This window comes from Eulemur rufifrons, chromosome 6 (genome assembly GCF_041146395.1).
Source record: "Eulemur rufifrons isolate Redbay chromosome 6, OSU_ERuf_1, whole genome shotgun sequence".
Classification (NCBI taxonomy): Eukaryota; Metazoa; Chordata; class Mammalia; order Primates; family Lemuridae; genus Eulemur; species Eulemur rufifrons.
Genome location: NC_090988.1, coordinates 60,598,350 through 60,619,118, shown reverse-complemented (window position 1 = coordinate 60,619,118; position 20,769 = coordinate 60,598,350). Strand labels below are relative to the sequence as shown.

The following is a 20,769-nucleotide window of genomic DNA, read 5'->3' as shown; positions in this document are numbered from 1 at the left end:
CTTCATGCAGAGTATAAAAGCCGCTTGTGATTCACGGTGTGTGTGGCTTCTGCTTACGCACTCACAAAACCACACACATTTTGTCCATGATTTCCCATAGGTAGATAGGTCCACGATTTCTATAGATAGTAGTTGTGTCTTAAATGAGCAGACAGGCATCATTAAGTCCCAAAATGATCCATGTGCACCTTCCCCTCAGTGCACTCCTGACTTCTGCTTCATGGTCAGCCCCAACTTACAGCAACATAATAGGGAGAATTGGATTTATAGCCAGTTACCTCAGCAGCAGTACACAGGGATTCACATAGGCAAGATCACAACCACTCTGCTTCTAACTACACAAGTACTACATTCCATGGTACATGCTGTGCCTATTTCAGCTCTAGACCAAGAATAAAATTAGCATGTATTGAACATAAAATTTTTTACCAGATATCTCATATACCTGGTATATATCCCTAAGAAGCCAACCAGCTTTTGCTGTAACCTTAATAGTAATCTTCAGTGTCCAACATTCAGGAAAAGAGAAGTTGGCTTATTAAATTGTTTCAGAAGAAAATTTATCAGAAACTTTAGTTCTACTCACAGAAAACAGATAAACTCAATTCCGAAGAATAAAACGGACCCAAAAAAAAATGCCTGTCTATTGAAAATGGCACCTTCCCCTTCTTGAGAAATAATGAATTTAAAAATTTTTCAAACATCCTTAATGAAAGCAGTGGCTGTGGAAAGATGACTCAAATCATTAACTGAAATTTGGTGATATAAATTATCTTTACAATTAAAAATGCAATGTTATATAAAGTTTTGTCAGAGGTTTCAAGGCAGTGTATTACCTTGAGAAACAAAATCATAAAGTGGGGGAAAAAACAAAAGTGCTAACTGGCACTTAATTTGGCAGTTAATTTATTTTATGATTTGCTTTCAGTTCTTTTGGAAGACAATTTGGTGTAGTAAAAAGAGTAGGGGCTTTGGAACCAAACAAACTTTGGGCTTGAAACCCATTTCCACCACTTACATAATCGTTATATGGCAATCATTTAAACCTCCCTGAACTTCTGTTCTGTATTCCTTAAATTGGGAACAATAATGTGCATCTTATGAGATTTTTAGTATTAAATAAGATATATAAATATGTACAAAGTGCCTACCAAGTGTCTGCAGAGTTAGTTTTCCTTCCCTCTATTGTTAATCACCTCTTAAGTTTACTCTAACTCTGAAGCCCAGCAAGAAGTCCTGGAAAAGAAGGAGGTTTGGTTTGTGTTTATCTTCCCATGCCCAGATTTGGTTACCAGAAAATGCCCCTGAAGCCCAGAGCAATCTTCTGGGGAATATGTGAGCCAGGCAGCAGCTTTTATGTAATGTGCTAGAGCGAGCAGTAGCAAGGGTGCAGTTCCTCCTTCATGACAGGCCCTCATTCTGTGTGTAAGGCCAACCTATAGGTTCACTCACATTTCAGTTAGTGCCCTTAAAAAAAATGTACTCTAAAATCAAGTAGAAGAAATTTTAAATTATCTGAAATTTTATGTTTAGGTTATAATGGATTTTATTATATTTCCTAATTATAGTAATATTTACCAACTCTACAGTACCTACTATATACACAGTAACAATGCTAGGTATGTTTCATATATTCTCTAATTCATAAAATAACAACTTTGATTTTTTGCTGTTGCTAAAATGCCCGTTTTGATAGATTAAGTCACTGAAACCCTCAAGGATTCAATAGTTAAGCCCAAGGTTACCATTTAAAATGCAGTAAATTGCTGATTGCTAAACATGTACTGCCTTAAGATATTCTTTAGAGAAATCCTTTGATCACATCTATGATTAACTGTGGCCCCTGTGACCTTTCAAACTGTCATAACTCTGCCAGCTCCATGTTGATGGATATTGTGTGTTCTCACAGAAACTTGCCCCTGGAGTCAGCCAGTTTGCTTACACCTGTGTACAGGACCACCCCATCTGGACGAATCAGCAGTTTTGGGAGACAACCTTTTACAATGCAGTGCAGGAGCAGGTTCGCTCCCTTTACCTCTCAGCCAAGGAAGACAATCATGCCCCACATCTGAAACAAAAGGTAAGAGGAGAGACACAAAGAAAGATACTTGTGTGGGCCTAGATTCTGGCTTTGAGGAAAGCTTATACAGATGTTCCCAGGGCAAAAAGAAATCTAGCCACGTCCTACCAGTGCATTTGGGGGTTATTTTAGGGAGCCCTGTGGCGAGCATCTTTCTGCTGTTGATTTCTGACATTATGTTTTTCCATAATAACTTCTTAATACAGTTCTTTAGCCTAGGATTATTTTAATATGTTTTAATAAATAAGAATTCTGTGGAAACAATTATATGAAGTTGAATAGAAAGAGCAAACCTAAAATACCTAGGCATACATCTCTATACAACTAACTTCCCTGAAGAAATTTCAAGTTAAAGTTAATTGACTCTAAAATAAATGTAAAATTTAGTAGTTCTGCTCAAAAATAGGCCAGTAATAAATCTAGGTCTTCTTTTAGGAATATTCTGTATATCTTATCAGCATAAAATGTCTTTAAGAAAAATATCAAGAAAATATTTTAAAATAAAGAAAATAGTTTTTAGTTTGAAAGAGTAGTTTACTAGCTCTCTAGCTTGGGGCAAGTCATGTTACTTCTCTGTGCCTTATTTCCTTATCAGTGAAGTGAATATATGATGATTATAAAATTTTAATGTCTTAATATACGTAAAAGTACATTGAAGAGTACCTAGCACATAGTAAATAAGTGTTAGAAATTGTCATCCTCATGAATTGAACTTAAAGCAGCCTAATCAGCATTATACTTCAAAAATAATTGGGTTGGTGGGGTGCTTTTGATAGTCTTTGTAAGTAGCTGTAATGTTAATATTGATATATCTCAAAAGCATTCATAGAGCAAACACATGCCACTGCTTTTATGTCATCCATTCTAAAGAAGTCTGTCTCTGAGCCGTAGGTTGGGTACAAGTGAGACCATAGATGTACCAGCCATTCACAAGTTATAAAGTGCTTTGCTATTGCTTCCTTGGGTTTGGCACATGGTTCCACTCAAGGCCTGTTAGATATGGGAAAAAAGACTAGGTTTTGTTTTGCAGTGGTTATGTTTTGTTTATATGTTTTCATTTTTGCTGACACAGATACTTAATAGAAAAATTACTTAAAACATTTATGTTTTTTGAAGCTCATATGAAGTGATGGATGTTCTGTTTGAATTGTGTTGCTTTGTTTTTTAGGATAAGCCTCCTGATGACCAGTATCAGGAGAAGACAGCAATGGACCTGGCAGCCGAGCAGCTACGCCTTTGGCCGACTCTGAGCAAATCAACTCAGCAAGAGTTAGTGCAACATGAGGAAAGCACTGTCTTCAGTCAGGCCATTCACTTTGCAAACCTCATGGTCAACCTGCTAGTTCCACTAGACACAAGTAAAAACAAGCTCCTAAGAACGTCAGCGCCAGGTGACTGGGAGAGTGGAAGCAACAGCATTGTCACAAACAGGTACCAAAATGTGGACATACAGAAATCTTCCTCTTACTCTTGTTGGGGCCGTCTTGACTTAGCAGAGCATGTAAAGCATTTTGGGAAAATATTGCTGTACATATTTCAAAAATTAACCATTTTTCTTCACCTTTAGACTTGCTCAGCTCTTCTCTATAAAAGATTTCACTTCATCCTACTATTCTTAACCACCTCCCACACTCTCTTCTCTTTTATGACCTAACTTTCCAAATGTCTCACCCACAACTGCACCAGCCCTTCAGTCACTTTCTGCCAAAGCAATTTATAGAAAGTTTGCTCTGAAAAATTACTAGTGAGCATCTTCTTGCCAAAGTGATTATTTGTTTCCGAAATAATCCCTTTCTTCAACTTTATAGTCATGTCCTTAACCATGCCTTACTCTCTACCATCCAGTGACTTTACCACTGAGAATAAAACCCAAAATCTGTTCCCTGGCTACTGCTCGGACCTTATTTCCTATCACTCTTCTGTCAAATAAACTGGTCTCCCTACTGATGCTAATCCTTAAACATTCCACGCATATTACTGCCTCAGGTCCTTTGTACTGCTTGTCCCCTCATTCTGGAACACTCTCTCCAAAATAGTCACAAGAATCACTCCCTTACTTTATTTAGGTCTCTGCTCAACTGTTACATACCCAGAGAGGCCCCCGTGACTTCCCTATCTTAAGTAGCACCTCCATCACTCTATCTCCTACCTTGCATTATTTTCTTTCATGACATTCTCCACAGCCTAATTTATTTCATATGTTTGCTTATTATCTGTCTCCTTTGTCTGTTTTGTTCATTGCTATATCCCCAGGGTCTTTGCACATAGTCGGTGCTGAAGAAATATTTGGTTGAACAAATGATTAAATGAATGAATAAATGAACAGGTCACCCCAACAGAAATGAAATTCTATCCTTTTTAGGGCTTCAGTGGTGGATGCTGCAACATCCTTGCAGTTCTTCTGTCTCCCATAAATTACTCATCTCAGGCTCTTTCAGGCAGCTCCTCTTCTCTTTCCATTCTCAATTCTTCTGCCAAACTCTTTATACTCTGTTGGAAGGCTCATCCAAAAGCCTAAATCTCTGGACCCAACCTCTCAGTCTCCCTAACCTGGGTACTTCATTTTTGTCAAGAGCACATGAGAGTTTCTGATCTTCCAGGCTAGACAACTTAGAGTCAGCATTTTGCACCGTACAGTCAATGCACAGATCTCTTATCTCTTCTTGTATAGAGTTTCTAATCTATCCCCTGGTTATTTTATGTTGACAATATAGTTTAGGCCCTTACACTTCAAGCCATAATTATAACAGTTTCTTGGTTGTTTTATTTTTTATTTCTCTTTCTTTCTGTAGTTATCTGACCTACTGCCAAACGAATCTTCCTGAAATGATGCTTTCACGTTCCTTTACTGCCTATGATTCCACAAGACTCTGTTTCACCAATTCTGGGCTCATCTGCCTGCTTTTTAAGATCTTCCTTAATCTGTCCCCAGCTTTATCTCCCACTGCCAGTCAAGTTGATCTCCATTATGACCAACAATAACTATATTTTCTTTTAAAGTTGTCATTATAGACAACCATGCTCTCTCAAAGTCTGCAGAGTAAATGGAAAGGGCCCTAAGTCCTTTAATGGTTTCAGATGATGTGATGGCCATATTCTTTGCTTAGCTTTACTTTAACACTGATTCAGCTAATGTGGTTGGCTTTGGAGCAAAGAGAAGTGAATTGGTTAGAACAGACAAATGAGTCTTTTCCATTATTAGCAATCCAATTTGTTGAATAGTAGGAGCTGAATAAGCAACAGGGGCAGAGATTGAGCTTTCACATCTGCTCCACTTCAGATTTGTTCCCCTCTCTTGCATGATTTTATCACCTAAAGAGGAATGATGGCTTCAGAGTGGCCAAATGGGTTGTAATTCACTCAGAGAGAGATAAATTCTGGCAAGAGAAGGGTTTGTAGGACAGTTTGGTCCTTCCATATGGAAGAACATGCTAGTTGCTGAGAAAAATATTTTACTTTGCCTACCAGGGAATATGTTCCCCAGTTGCCAAAGATAGCCGTATTACTTTGTTTGGCTCTATGTAGTAATTAACTTGGGAGGGTAAGTTTTTTTTAGAAGATTCAGGTAGCACATAATAAATGCTTTATTTTCTATGGTTCCTGAGTTCCTTTTGGGAGAATGATAGAAGGTATCCCTTACAGACACAAATCTGAGTCCAAAGGATAATGCCTGACAATATTTTCCAAATATAGGCAAGTAGAACATTGAGCACATGTTGGTGGCTATGTACATTGACTACTCAGTGGTATTCATTTGTTGCATTTGCATACTGACTGTGACTTCTTTCCTTGACTGTCTTAGTATTGCAGGAAGTGTAGCTGAGAGCTATGATACAGAGAGTGGGTTTGAAGATTCAGAGAATAATGACATTGCCAATTCTGTTGTGCGATTCATTACCCGATTTATTGACAAAGTTTGTACAGAGAGTGGAGTTACTCAGGATCATATCAAGAGCCTTCACTGCATGATACCAGGTAATCACTTTGTAATATTAGAGAATCACAATATTAGAGGTAATTGAGTTGCAGCATCAAACCTGTAATACTTGTCTTCCATGTAGTTTAGATTATTAAATATGAAATGTCTGATTTACTAAGGTACTAAGTTTGACAGTTTATATCTCTGTCATTTCACTTTGACATTTCTTGTTTTATGTTTATGGTGAAGATACGTCCTCAGTCTTTCAAACACATGGTTTGGCTTATGAGTATCTTTTAGATTTTTTTAAGAGCAATTTTTGTGAAACCATGGGTAAGTTAACAATTCGTGTTATTTTCAAATATGAGTTCCCTCATGGAACCAGTGCAGCGCAGACAGCTAGAAATATTAATGAAATGTTTGGGAAGGATGTGGCTAATGAATGCACAGTACGTGGATGGTTTGAGAAATTCTGTTCTGGTGATTTTAATCTTGAAAATAAGCCACATGGATGACCTGAGACCAAGGTGGATAATGATGAACTAAAAGCTGTAGTGGAAGTGAATCCATCTCAACCTACACATGAATTAGCAGTAAGGTTTGACATTACTGTTGCAACAGTATTGGACAATTTAAAACAAATCAGTAAGGCAAAGAAGCTGGATAGATGGGTTCCACATGAATTAAACGAGCTTCAGAAGAGAAATCATCCCGAAGCTTGCCTTTCTTTGTTGTCACAACACAAAGTCGAACCATTTCTACACCATATTGTTAAGTATGATGAAAATGGATTATTTTGACAATCGCTATTGTTCAGCACAATGGTTGGATAAAGATGAAGTGCTGAAACAGAATCCAAAACTGAATATTCATCACAAAAAGCTAATGGTGTCTCTTTGGTGGTCAAGCGCTGGTATTATCCACTACAGCTTCATGAAACCTGGGCAATCAGTTACAGCGGATGTCTACTGCAACCAATTGGACAAAACAATGACGATGCTTGCGATGAAGCAGCTGAGACTGATCAATAGAGACAGGCCAGTCGTCTTGCAAGACAACACTTGACCACATGCTGCTCAAACTACAGAAGCTGGACTTGGAAACTGTGTTATCCACCGTGTTCGCCAGACCTTGCACCAACTGACGACCGCTTCTCCAGGCTTTGAACAAACAACCTTTTGCAAGGAAAAATGTTCAGTGCTCAACACACTGTGAAAAACACCTTTTGTAATTTGATTGCCACTCATTCTCCAGGCTTCTTCGCTGCTGGCATAAACAAGCTACTGTTAAGATGGCAAAACCATGTCAATAGTTTAGGCACATACTTGTATTAATTGTACTGCTTCTTGTTTGAGATATAATAAACTGCACTTTTGATTTGAAATCAGACATTTCATATTTAATGACCTAAATATTTATTTTCTGATTTGTTTTTTTAATGTTTGTAAAGTGTTATAAAATACATATATAATATAAAATTTTTCATTTTAGCCATTTTTAAGTGTATAACTCAGTAACATTAATTTCATTTATAATGTTGTGCAACCATCACCATTATCTATTTACCAGAAATTTTCCATTACCCCAAACAAACACTCTACCCATTGAACAATAACTCCTGCTTCCCAATGCCCTAGCCCCTGGTAACCTCTAATCTACTTCCTGTCTCTATGAAGTTGCCTACCGTAGATATTTCCTGTAGGTGGAATTATATAATATTTGTACTTTTGTATCTGGCTTATTTCACTTAGCATAATGTTTTCAAGGTTCATATATGTTATAGCATGTATCAATCAGAACTTCATTCCTTTTTATGGCTAAATATAGTCTATTGTCTGGATATTCCACATTTTGTTTATCCATTCATCTGTTGATGGACACTTCAGTTGTTTCCACCTTTTGACTATTGTGAATAATGTTATTATGAACATTTACAAGTATCTGTGTCCTTGATTTCATTTCTTTCGGGTATATACCTAGGAGTGGAGTTGCTGTGTCATATGGTAATTCTAAGTGTAACTTTTTGAAGAACCACTAAACTTTGATTAGTCTTAAATTCTAAAATATCCACAATTTGTTCTTTTATTCTGCTTGTTTTGTGCTCTTTTATTTGAATACTGTGACTCATCCTAGGAATTGTAGCTATGCACATTGAGACCCTAGAAGCAGTACATCGAGAAAGCAGAAGACTTCCGCCTATACAGAAGGTAATTATTCCAAACTACTTGCTTTCAGAGTATAACATCTCTTCTTAAAAACAAATAGTAGATGGTTGTGCTCCAGAAAATACCTTCTCTTAACCTGTAGCAGAGACCAGCTCCAGTTTTAATGATACATTAAACTTTTAGGGGAGTTTGTCATATAGAACCTTATAAAATGGATACTGAAATCGGGACAGTGTCTTTTCTTAGATTCAACAAAGGAGCAGTAATAATCTCTTGTTGAGTCTACTTTTATAGGCAGGGCATAAATTATGAACAGTTCTAACTTCTAAGCCTAGTGCAAGATTTTATGCTGTGCTCACTTCCCCCTAAAAAAGGATTTAAGGCAATTACCATAAAAACACCAGGTCCCTGAATCTGGCTGTATATCAGAAGCAGCTGGGAAGTCTAGTAAGAATTCAGTCCAAACCTCACCCCAGCCTCCTGAATTGGGGTCCTCTGGGTCATGGCCTAGGAATCTGTATTTTCACAAGCCTCCCAGATGATTAGTTTGCAGCAAGTTTGGCACCAGTAGACTAGGGTTCAGGATCCTCTTGCTGATATAAAAGAACTATTGAAAAAAAATTCAAAGGAGAGATCAGAAGCCAAATAGGTTGGAAAGAGAATTTTGTCAGAAATCTGAGATGCAATGATCATTATACTTTGGCTTTACATTTTGCTCTAAGCTTCTTAGAGCCAGAAAAAGAATAGTCAAATTTATATAGTTTTTATTGCTTATAAACATGTTAGACCTTCAGGAGAGATTTTTTTTCCTCTCTAAACTCTTCAGAGGAGTATGTCATATGGTTCCTCATATAAAGGATACTGACTGAGTCAAGATTTCCTAAGTTATATAAATGTTCATTACTTGGCCAAGAAGGACAGGTCTTTTAAAAAAACTCATCCATTTTCTTTAAGTATTTGTTTTTTCAACTTACGAAAGTAATAATGTTCTCTAGATAAAATTCAAGCATGAAAGAAATATACATTGTCCAAAGTGAAAGTCCTCTGTAGTCCTCCCTACCCCACCTGTACCTCCACCTTTAACCATAGTAGCAGCACCGTTAAGAGTTGAGTTCATATTCTTACAGTTTCTTTTCTTTTTCCAAAAATGAGATCATAATATGCATACTGGTTTCCAACTTGCTTTTTTTTACTTAACAGTGTATTCTGGATATCTCTCTATGTTAATACATATAGGTCTGTGTCATTTTTATTAAAGGTTGCAAAATGTTCCGTTGAATGTGTATTTCAGATGTTTGTGTTATTTCCCAATGTTTTTACTGTTAACAAGCAATTCTGAAAAGAATCCTTTCATACTTGGATGTACAAACTTCATTTCTTCCTCTTACCAAATCTGCTTTCTCATTTGACTATCTGAGAAGTCTGGTCTAAGTTTTTTAGGTCTGTAACTGAAAAGATAACCTTAGTCTAAGTGTTAGAAACCCCACAAAGGTTTCATTTAAAATACTTTCTCTGTTGTAAGCCCAAGATTCTTAGACCTGCTCTGCTGCCTGGAGAAGAAATTGTTTGTGAAGGCCTTCGAGTCCTGCTGGATCCTGATGGAAGAGAAGAAGCCTCTGGAGGTCTTCTTGGAGGTCCTCAGCTCCTCCCAGCAGAAGGAGCCTTGTTCCTCACCACATACAGAATTCTCTTCAGAGGGACTCCCCATGATCAGCTAGGTGTGACTCATATGTCATCAGAACATGGGTATCTGCGTGGTACATGAGGTTTTGATTCAATCTGTGCACAGTAATTTGTAGATAATTTCAAATCCAAAGTAAGCTTTTTGCCACACAGGTATTTGGGGGGATACTTTTGTTTGTCAAAGCTAATGATAATTTGGGTCATAGATTTTTACTTGAAGAATAAAGGATATCTTCTAAACAATAAATCAAGTGTTCATTTGCTGAAACGATCATAATTTCATATTGTAACCTAGGAATAGTCACTGTATCTAACTGCTAAATATGTCTTCTTCTGATATGCCCCAGCTTTCTGAGTCCTATAGTTAACTGTAAAGCCAAGGTCTTCCAGACACGTGATCCTTTTTGTGGAAGAATATACTAAGCATCACAGGGTTATTCAGCACTAACTAATCCCACTTCCTTCTCATCCTATTTCAATTAACCCCACTTCCTTCTTAGCAAACAACTTCTCTTCTACTCACCAAATTCCCATAACTTCTATTTCTATTTTCTACTACTCTATACAACCTTCTACCTTAGAAAGGAATAGCATGCCCTATGCAAAAATAATCTGCATTATTGTCTTAAATTCACTGTAATCTCTAAATAAATATTCTCATAGATGGGAAAAGCACATCAATGGTTTTGGGCAAAACTATTGAACTCCAAGTCATAAAGCTCAGATTTGGATTGCTGTTGACCAGTCTTGATAGCTGAAGTCACCTAACCTCTCTGGACTTCATTTTCCTCTTATATAAAATTAGGGAATTGGGTTTTCATTGGTGGTAATTCAGTGGTTCTTAATCTTGGCTGTATATTTAAATTAGCTGGGAAGCATTAAAAAAAAAAAATCCCAGTTTCTGTGCCCACCCCTTAAACAATTGAATTAGAATGTAAAGCAGTAGGAATGGGGAGACCCAGGCATCAGAACATTTCTTAAGCCCACAAGTGACTGTGATGAAAATTGAGGATTGAGAGCCAGTAGGCTAAATGGTCACTAAAGTTCCTTTCTCCTCTGAAATTATTTATTCGGTAGCATCTGATGATTATGAACTACATGCTGTGCATTTTATTGGACAATGGAATTCAGATGTATCAAATGTATTATCTTTAAAATCTTAACAATTATATCATTCCTATGTTGGATAGAATCAAGATTGTAGTTATAAAAGATTGTTTACCAAAAAGTTGCTTCTGCTTAAGCAAAGAGTTGAGAATTTCAATAAAGAAAGATGAATTCATAGGAATAGCTGTGTTTATTGTGAAAAAGTGAAAAAGCAAAATCTCAACCCTCTTTGTCATATTGCTCTATATAATTTGCATTGTATTTGAAAGCAAAAGTACTTTTAAAAGAAACTAAATATATAGTACTTATTTTTTGTAGTAAGTAGGCCTTTTATGAGATTAGTAACCATAAACATACATTTTGTACATAATAATATGAAATAGTTATGTGGTCATTTAAATTGCTATAATTTATTTCTTTACAGAAAAAGCCATGCTTAGTGCCATATTGTTCTCTTGTTTTTTCCTTTCAAATTTTGGGTTGATTTTACTTTTTAGGAAAATTATTTTTATCAAAGAAAATATTTTTATTTGCTTTTTATTTCTTTTTAAATTTCCAATTTAAAATTTCTCCTTTAATTACAGGCATAGAAATCTGATAGTTTTACATGTGTTATATAAGCAGAGGTTGTTTAATACATCCTAGAACTTAAATCCTATGTACATCCTGACTTTGCTTATCCTCTGGGTATGAACTTGATGTAAGAGGATAGTCAGAATTTTCCAGGTTAGGAATTGACAGATCCAGGGAATGAGGAATTCTGATGACAATAAATGAATAAATGTGTGGGCTCTTAAGTCAGATAAACCAAGTTTAAATATCTCCCTACCTCCTCCCCACCCTGGCTTACTAGCTGCAAGGCCTTATTTATTACAGCTCCTATCATGTTACCTGTACCACTGCCTACATGCTCTTCCTCTTCCCCTCTGCAAATTCAAATCCTATATTCTCTCCAAAGCTCAGCTTCCCTCTCACTTCTTCCAGAAATCCTTTTCTGTCCATCCAGCATACAGAGCTCTCCTTTTCTGAAATATTTAAATCCTTGTCTGTTTCCTCAAAGCTGGGAGTTAACCACGTTATTATATTCTGCATGTGGCTCTCCTCCCATGGGAAATTGGAAGCTCTCCAAGGGAAGCTTTGTGTGCGCTACTTTTTTCCTAGATTCTCACCTTCATAACCTCAGGTAGTTGATAAATAATTATTTATATTTTCACATTCTTGCTTTAACAGTTAAACTCACCTGGGCATGGTGGCTCACGCCTATAATTCCAGCACTTTGGGAGGCTGAGGCGGGAGGATTGCTTGAGGCCAGGAGTTTGAGATCAGCCTGAGCAACATAGTGAGTCCCCTGTCTCTACAAAAAAAATAGAAAAATTAGCAGGGCGTGGTGGCGTGTGCCTGTAGTCCTAGCTACTTAGGAGGCTGAGGCAGGAGGATCACTTGAGCCTGACAGTTTGAGGTTGCAGTGAACTATAATGACGCTTTATATAAAAATTTTATATAAATTTTCTTATATAGGCTGCACTCTAGCCTGGGCAACAGAGTGAGACCCTGTCTCCAAAAAAAAATCAAAACTCCTAAAACTCTTGGGCCTAAGTTCAATCCTGTAGTCCTGTCATATACATACTATGGTACCTTTTACCTCATATGGAAACAGACTTTAAAAACCTGTTCTCTTTTGCTTTATCCTTACACTAAATATCTTGGATGACTTTTCAACATATGAGGAATACTTCTTTTTTCTGTATAAAACCTCCTTTCCTGTAAGATTGTCTTAAACCAGGTGATACTGTGTGGCACAAAGCAGGTTGGGGAGAAAGAAAGAATGAAGGCAGGCAGGCTGTGAAAGTTCCTTGACTCTGGGAGAGGATTATGTCTCAGGAATGACTTGTCATGCAGTAAAACTAATGAATGAGATTCTAGAATCATGGCATTTTTTCTCACTGCATTCCTGGACATTTCCTCTCTATGTGCTTAGGGTAGCAACAGCAACTCTAGAAGTGAACCATAAAGTACTGTTGCTGAGTCTGTATCCTGTCTTTCTACAGTTGGTGAGCAGACCGTTGTGCGGAGCTTTCCCATTGCCTCCATCACAAAGGAGAAGAAGATTACAATGCAGAACCAGCTACAGCAGAATATGCAAGAAGGACTGCAGATCACATCAGCATCTTTTCAGGTTTTAAAAAAGGATGCCAGCTGAATGCAGTTGCTCACACCTGTAGTCCCAGCTACTCAGGAGGCTGAGACAGGAGGATTACTTAAACCTAGGAGTTTAAGGCTGCTGTGAGCTAGGTTGATGCCACAGCACTCTAGCCTGGGCAATAGAGCAAGACTCTGTCTCTAAAAAAGAAAAGAACAGAAGAGGAAGCCATTCTTTTACTATTCAGAATTTTCAAAAATCTAATGATATTGTGGCCATTTTCTGTGGTTATGTGGTCAGAAGGTAGATGAGGATGAGATCAGAGAGTCTGAGAGGATTATGTTCAGCTGAATAAATTCATGAATAGTCTTAGATTTAATCCCTCATTCATGAGCACCTTAGTGAACTCAGAGTACCAACAGATTGTCTATCAATATTTAGTGATTTTAATAACTCAGACATACACAATTGGCTCTTGTTCCCTGCCAAATTATACTTCAATCCCTGTTTGATAAAGCCTTTACATAAATGCACTTCTCTTGGCATCTGTTTCAGAAGGAAATATCCTATGGCTTTTCTGTGAAAGAGGTAAAAAGGATAACTAAGGCTAAAGTACTATTGGTACTAACTGCATAACCCCCGATAAAGCAAGGATTTTCCAGGGGGCTCTGCATGTATCAGAACTCAAGGAATTACCAATGCAAATCAGACCCTGTAAGAAGTGACCTTTTCTTAGTTTCTCCTTTTAAAAAATTCTCAGTCTGTAATACTTTGCTTTTCCTATACTTCATGCCTTGTCTCTAACTTCTCAGATTTGCAAGGATTCCAATTCTTGCCACATTCCTTCTAGTCAAGGATCCCTCCCTGGTGGTTCTTATACTAACTGTGTGAAATGTGAAGCTGCTGATCTTCAGGTTCCAGACCTTCTCCTATCACCTGAGAGAGTTGACTGTCTAGGGACTTCCTCACTGTTCCAAGTACCAAAGAACTCTACACTCAAATATTTCCTGACTATACTGTTAGGACTCTAGTCAAACTGATTTTTTTCTTCCTAAATTTGTTGTATCACTGAGTAGGAAGGGACCTTATTAGGCAAAATTCCCGACATCTATAATAACCAATTGAAAAATGAGAAGGGCATGTTTGCTACTTAAGCCACTACAAGTTAATTGCCAATCTCATCCTAGAAGAGATAGTCTTAAAGGAATCCAGTTTCAAGGTATGTGATTTTCCTTGCCAACTAACCATCTATGGCGAGTGAAACTTTTTGAGCCTTACTTTTTTATTTTTAAAATTAAAAAATTGTATTCCATGTTATCCAAAATCCCTTCATTCTGAAAGTCTGACCATTTAGTAGTAGTATATTCTATTATTTCAGTAATTTGGGGGAAAGTGGTCTAGAAATCCTTAATGCATATTATGTGTTTAATCTCTTTTGTCTCTAGTTGATTAAAGTAGCATTTGATGAAGAAGTGAGTCCAGAAGTAGTAGAGATCTTTAAGAAGCAACTGATGAAGTTCCGTTACCCTCAGTCAATTTTCAGTACCTTTGCTTTTGCTGCTGGACAAACAACCCCACAAATAATTTTACCAAAACAGAAGGAAAAGAACACTTCTTTTCGGTAAGATGAAAGACAAGACTCTGAATTTCAGCCCTCCCATAAGTCAGAGGAAGTGACCTATCCTATCCTTTGTGTCAAGGTATAAGTGGTTGCTCTTTTTGTTCGCCATTCTGTCAAACCCTTTGGGCCAAGCTCATAAAGTTACAGAACAGCAGCATTGATATATGTAACAAGTTTCAAAAACTTAAAGCTACCAGAGGCTTTGACTATCATGTCCATTCCTCACAATGCATTTTTTAGAATGTAAAATTCTATTTTCTCTTTTTCCCATGTTGATCACTTTTTAAATGCCTTTGAGCAATCCCTTCAGCTTTTATCCATATCCAGACCTAATAGTTTTGCTTTGATCTAGAAACAGGAGCCTTTTTTTCTTTTTCTTTTTCTTTTCTTTCTTTTTTTTAAATAACTCTTTATTTTGAACAATTGCAAACTTACAGAAAGTTTACAATAGTAATGCAAAGAATTCCTGTATATCCTTGACCCAGGTTCACCAGTGGTCTCTATTTTGATCCATTTGCTTTATCATTCTCTCTCTCATACATGTATTTTTCCCTGAACGATTTGAGTTATATAAAAAACATCCTTTTATCCTTAAATATATTAATATACATTTTCTAAGAGCAAAGACATTATCTTATATAACCACAGTACAATAATCAAAACCAGGAAATTTAATTGATATAAAACTCTTACCTAACACAAAGTCTATATCCAAATTGTGCTAATGATCCTTTATAGCTACGTTTTTCCCCTGGTTCAGGATCAGGCATTGCATTTGGTTGTCATATTCCTTTAGTATGAACCCTTATTTTCTGATGAAAGTTTTTAGAAATTTATGTTGAAACTTTTAAATTTCAGTTATTACAAATAACAAGTGTTTAAATAATCGTCCATCAGCGCTAAAATATAGGAATACAATTTCAATTCATTCACTATTAATCATGTAGAATTTGGGTATCTGACAGTACAGATTATATATTAGGGAGAGCTTTGCAGACTTTGGAGAAAAGGCTTTTCCTTTGCCTGAAAGTGTGGTAGATGGGAGATTATAGAAGATTTGAGGTTCCAGACAGTATGTCATTTCTCAGTTGCGTAGCTAGCCACCTTTATTACCTGGTAAGCAAAGGAGACCATGAATATCCAGGTGTGACATGCTGAAGCATGACAGCTTCCTAGGGATTTACAGCAGTGAGCCAAGCATCTTGTTTTAGCACTGTTGGGTCATAGAGGAGCCTATGATATTTGTTATCGTAGCCTTCAATGGAAGAAACAAAGCTTTGTACAATATTTTAGGTTTAGAAACTATCAGAAACATGTATGTTTATATTAGTTTCAGAAATATATGCCTATATCAAGCCTTCTGTATCAGCCGCTTATAAAGCAGAGCAACAGATATAGCAGTTTAAAAATTATAAGAATTGCCTTAAGTATGTGAAACAAAGGATATAGCTTTAACTGGGAAACAATTTCAGAAATGCCATTGAATTTAAGTTACACCTGAAGTGATTTTACAATCGGTTTAATTTAAGAGGTATCAGTATTTTATGATTCCCAACAGTTATCTAAAATTTGTTTCATAAGCTTCAGGTTTACATTGGGGATGCCTAAAGACAGGGTCTGGTGAAACCATTTGACAATAAAAGAATTCTTATCACTTTTTACTGAATAGCAAAAAAACACAAAAAGAGTTCTGTTCTTTTTGGTGGAGAACAACATAATCAGGAACAATCTTACTCAAAATTTCACCTCCATCTGATTAGTTAGGAAATAGGTTGTTTGTTTAATTCTCTGTATTGTAAATACTCTGTGCCTCAATTTTCTATCAGCAAGAAAGGGTAAACTGTCTGAATAAATAAAGTATGTGTAAGTCCAAGTGATTTACATCCTAGTTTCCCTTTAATTAAAGCTGATTCTCAAACGGATACTCAAATTTCTGATTTCTTATTTTTCTCCTCTCAAGAAAGGAATTATATTATTTTTTTTGTATCCCTCAGAAGGTTTACAGCTATTTATTTAGAAGCAGGATATCACATATACACACATAAAATATTTAAGAAATAAGTAAAGATGTTACCAACTATAATTGTCATATAATCTCAAAGAAAGGCCAGTGAGTTGGTTGAAAGAGTTTGAATCAATAGAGAAGGGGGCAGGCTGGCTTTCCATGTAGGGGAGGACCTTTACAAGCATGCTTTGTGGGAACAGTGGTGGGGACAGTGGTACAGGGATACCCAGAGTGGGTCCAGGGTAGGCTTGACCAAAAAGCCTAACAGAGGAGTTTAGATTTGGGATGATAAGTTTGTGTCCCACTTTAGCTTTTCTTGCACTTTTTGCCTACAGCAGTGTCCTGATGACAACGGTGTTTTATAGGAAATTACTCTACTTCCATATAAAAAGTGATGTAAAGAAGGAGAGGCTTAGCCTGAGCAAGAGTGAGACCCTGTCTCTACTAAAAATAGAAAAACTAGCCAGGCATCGTGGCACACGCCTGTAGTCCCAGCTACTAGAGAGGCTGAGGCAGGAGGATCACTTGAGCCCAGGATTTGGAGGTTGCAATGAGCCATGATGATGCCACTGTACTCTAGCCTGGGAGATAGAGCAAGACCCTGTCTCAAAAAAAAAAAAAAAAAAGAAGAAGAGGATTAATCAAAGTCCAGACAATACTAGTGGCTGTGGGAATGGAGAAGAAATAATTTGAGCCATGTCGGTGTCAAAAATATAAGTGATACTTTCATATTAAATTGACGTTCTTTTTGGTTTTATGACTTATAGCACCTTCTCAAAAACAATTGTGAAAGGTGCCAAAAGAGCAGGGAAAATGACAATTGGGCGGCAGTATTTATTGAAGAGGAGGACAGGGACAATTGTGGAAGAGAGAGTAAATCGTCCTGGATGGAATGAAGAAGATGACATATCTGGTATGTGAGAACTCATTTTTCCTTCATGATTCAACTTTATTATTTCTTATATAAATAAGAATAAAAGACTAAGATGTAGTTGCATTTAAACCTTGACTCACAAAAACCTACATTTCATGAGAAGATTGGAAGCACTTACCAGCTTCTCAGAACTGGGAAAAAAAATTATTTTCCCAATTTTCCATTGTTCAGATAAGATTTTGTTACATTATACTTTACTAAATACATACAGCTGATTGGCCAGTTTTATGTGGGTCTCATTAAAGGGAGAAAGAAGGAGAGCCTACTACATAGGCAATTTAGGTAAAGGGCAGTCTCCTCTACCTTATTCTTACAGAATAAGAGTACCAAATATTCAAAGTTGAAGATTTGGGTTTTTGGTAAGAACATTATTGGTACTCTTAATCAAAATAGGGGACCTAAGGTGAAGGAATTCTTAGGTGAAAAGAAAAAAATACCTCCTCAATATTTAAAAGGATAGAATTTGGGCAGCTAAGATACCTCTTATTTGGGAAAATAGAGGCAGAAAGTCAGTAGCAAAATGTCTTGTTGAGTGATTGTTTCCTATTCTTAACCCAGTATCAAGGATGCTATGGAATTAACACTACAGAGAATCTGATGTAATGGGAGGCAGAATGTCATTACACCCTTTTCCTTTTTAGGATCTTAGAATCAATGACTTGCACTTTTTGCCTACATCAGTGTCCTGATGACAATGATGTTTTATAGGAAATTAACGTACTGCCATAAGAAAGGTGATGTTTTTACTACTGCTCATACAACCAACTAATAATAATAACAACATTTTTAAGAAAAGAAATCTCATCTTTAGAGAGAGCACGGGCTGTTCTCCATTTCAGCTTGCTGGGATAAAGAACATACGTGGTTTTTTGTGTATGTGTACATGCCCTGAGTGAGAATGTATACACAAACTTGCCTCTGGGGGCAGTGAAAATACCCATCATCACATTACTGAAGTGTTGGACCCCTAGTCTCCTCATAGTCATATGTAAAGCCATAAAAATATTACTGCTCCCCATCACTATTGACTCTTCCAATGTTTTTATTATTTCATGGAACAAAACCTGTTATTCTATGACAGTTATTCCACCAAAAGACCAAATTATATAGTGTTCTTTGCTCCTCTGAAAATAAAAGGCCAACACAAAATTGATACCTGAGTACAATGCATTGTGAAGTTAACAAATTGAAAGACAAAGTCTTGTATTTAAAGGGACAAGCTGTTGGTTTTCTTCTTCTTTTTTTTAATTTTAATGGAAGAAGGCCATATCTTTCCCTTGCACAATAGTACTTTGAGTACATTTCCAAAAACTTTGAAAGCTTGATTTGACTTCTCTTACTTTAAAAATAAATAGGAAAGTAAATTAGGACAGTTTTTAACATGGAATATTTTTTTTAAGTTAGAACATGCAGTACTCAATTAGGAATGTCTTTTTAAAAAAATCCTCCCTAAAATACTTGATCATTGAGTAAATTCTTCCACATCTAAAATCTTAAAGGATTCTGTAACCTGTGATTGCAAAACTGTGAGGGAGTTTCCCATGTCTACAACATCCTCTAACAAAAATATTTCCAGGAAAAAAAGTATAATTTCTTTATATTATACTTCTATGGAAAGAAAGGTCTTTTTCCTTCTAGTAAATTTCTGGCTAATCCAGAAATTTCTAATAAAAGTTTATGCTCTGAAAAGTAAACTGAAACCTAGATGATGGGTTTTGTGTAGTGATCATGTTAAAGATAAACTTTACTGGCAGGTTAACCTCTGACAAAGTTTGGGTGTTTTTATAGAGCCCTAAATAGAAATCACTGCAATTGGGCATTAATAAGCAAGCCTGAAGGAAATAGAAAAATATGGGTAATGAATTCAAAATTATATTGTTTTTAAAAATTATTTAAATGGTATTATTTTCATGATATTTTTTAAATTACTGATATTTCATTTGTTGACTATTCATAACTGTTTTAACTTATGTTTATTTGCATATGATTCCTCATAGAAGTTATATGATTTAATTTGTGGTATACATAATACCTATAGCCCTAATATTATAATTATCATTATTATATTAATATAACCCTATCTTGGTTTAAGGATCCTCTTGAAAAGGAAGTTTTTAATCCTATACTTTGAGCTAATAATCTTTTCAAAATCTGTCTCTGCCATCAGTTTCAGATGATAGTGAACTCCCCACAAGTACCACCCTGAAAGCCTCAGAGAAGTCTACAATGGAACAGTTAGTGGAAAAAGCTTGTTTCAGAGACTATCAGCGTTTAGGTTTAGGAACCATAAGTGGCAGCTCTTCCCGTTCAAAACCAGAGTATTTCCGAATTACTGCCGCCAACAGGATGTATTCACTCTGCCGAAGGTAAGTCTGTCAGTGGGCTCCAAAAAGAGACCTTCTTTCCTTTCTTCCGATTTAAGTCTTGAATGGGCTGTTTGCATGTCCATTGGCATTCTCAGAAGAAAAATTATATCACTGAAAAGTACCTATATTAGGTCAGAGAGAGAAAGGTAAAGTTCTTGTCCCCTTTATGAATTTCCCTTATTTGTCTTTCTCTTCCCAGTTTGCCTCTTTTCTAGCATGCCTGAAGATAACTTGAAGAAAGAATAGGATTTGCCCAGGCAGATAGGAGAGATGAAAGTCTGCTATAGGCCAGGAATCCACAAACTCTATAAAGGGCCAGATAGTAAATATTTTCAGTTTGTGAGCCATACAGTCTCATGTTGCAACAACTCAACTCTGCGGCAAAAGCAGCCATAGACAGTAAGGAAAAGAATGGCTGTGGTCACTTTGGCCCCACAGGCTGTAATTTGCTGACCCAGGTGTAGGCAGGGTTTTCTAATGCTGTCTAATTAGAATATTTTCAAGGGAATATTACTTAACGTAAATGAACACATTTCCTTTTTTCTATTCTTGTCATCTCTCAGTTTTTCAAATATGTTAAGCCCTGTTCCATGCTTTACTATATGTAAATATATATTTTCTAAAAACTACATTTTCTCCATCTATAAGTTTAATCATTTTCATCTCCTGGTAAGTTGTTTTCTTTGCATTTATAAATTCCCGCTTTGATTAAGTAGCTCTGAAAGTGCTTTGTAAATTGTAAGCCTTGT

The 20,769-nt window shown here is 36.4% G+C and overlaps 1 protein-coding gene across 4 annotated transcripts in view; it reads left to right on the top strand.

Moving 5' to 3' along the window:
• SBF2 (SET binding factor 2) overlaps positions 1-20,769 on the top strand; it is a 417,689-nt gene that overhangs the window by 341,283 nt on the left and 55,637 nt on the right. For all 4 annotated transcript variants that reach the window (XM_069471156.1, XM_069471157.1, XM_069471155.1 and 1 more), the window contains 9 exons: positions 1,910-2,080; positions 3,249-3,511; positions 5,883-6,055; positions 8,133-8,206; positions 9,687-9,882; positions 13,003-13,130; positions 14,540-14,715; positions 17,488-17,633; positions 19,822-20,020. In XM_069471156.1, coding sequence (XP_069327257.1) covers positions 1,910-2,080; positions 3,249-3,511; positions 5,883-6,055; positions 8,133-8,206; positions 9,687-9,882; positions 13,003-13,130; positions 14,540-14,715; positions 17,488-17,633; positions 19,822-20,020 — 1,526 coding nt within the window. The remainder of the gene's footprint in view (positions 1-1,909; positions 2,081-3,248; positions 3,512-5,882; positions 6,056-8,132; positions 8,207-9,686; positions 9,883-13,002; positions 13,131-14,539; positions 14,716-17,487; positions 17,634-19,821; positions 20,021-20,769) is intronic.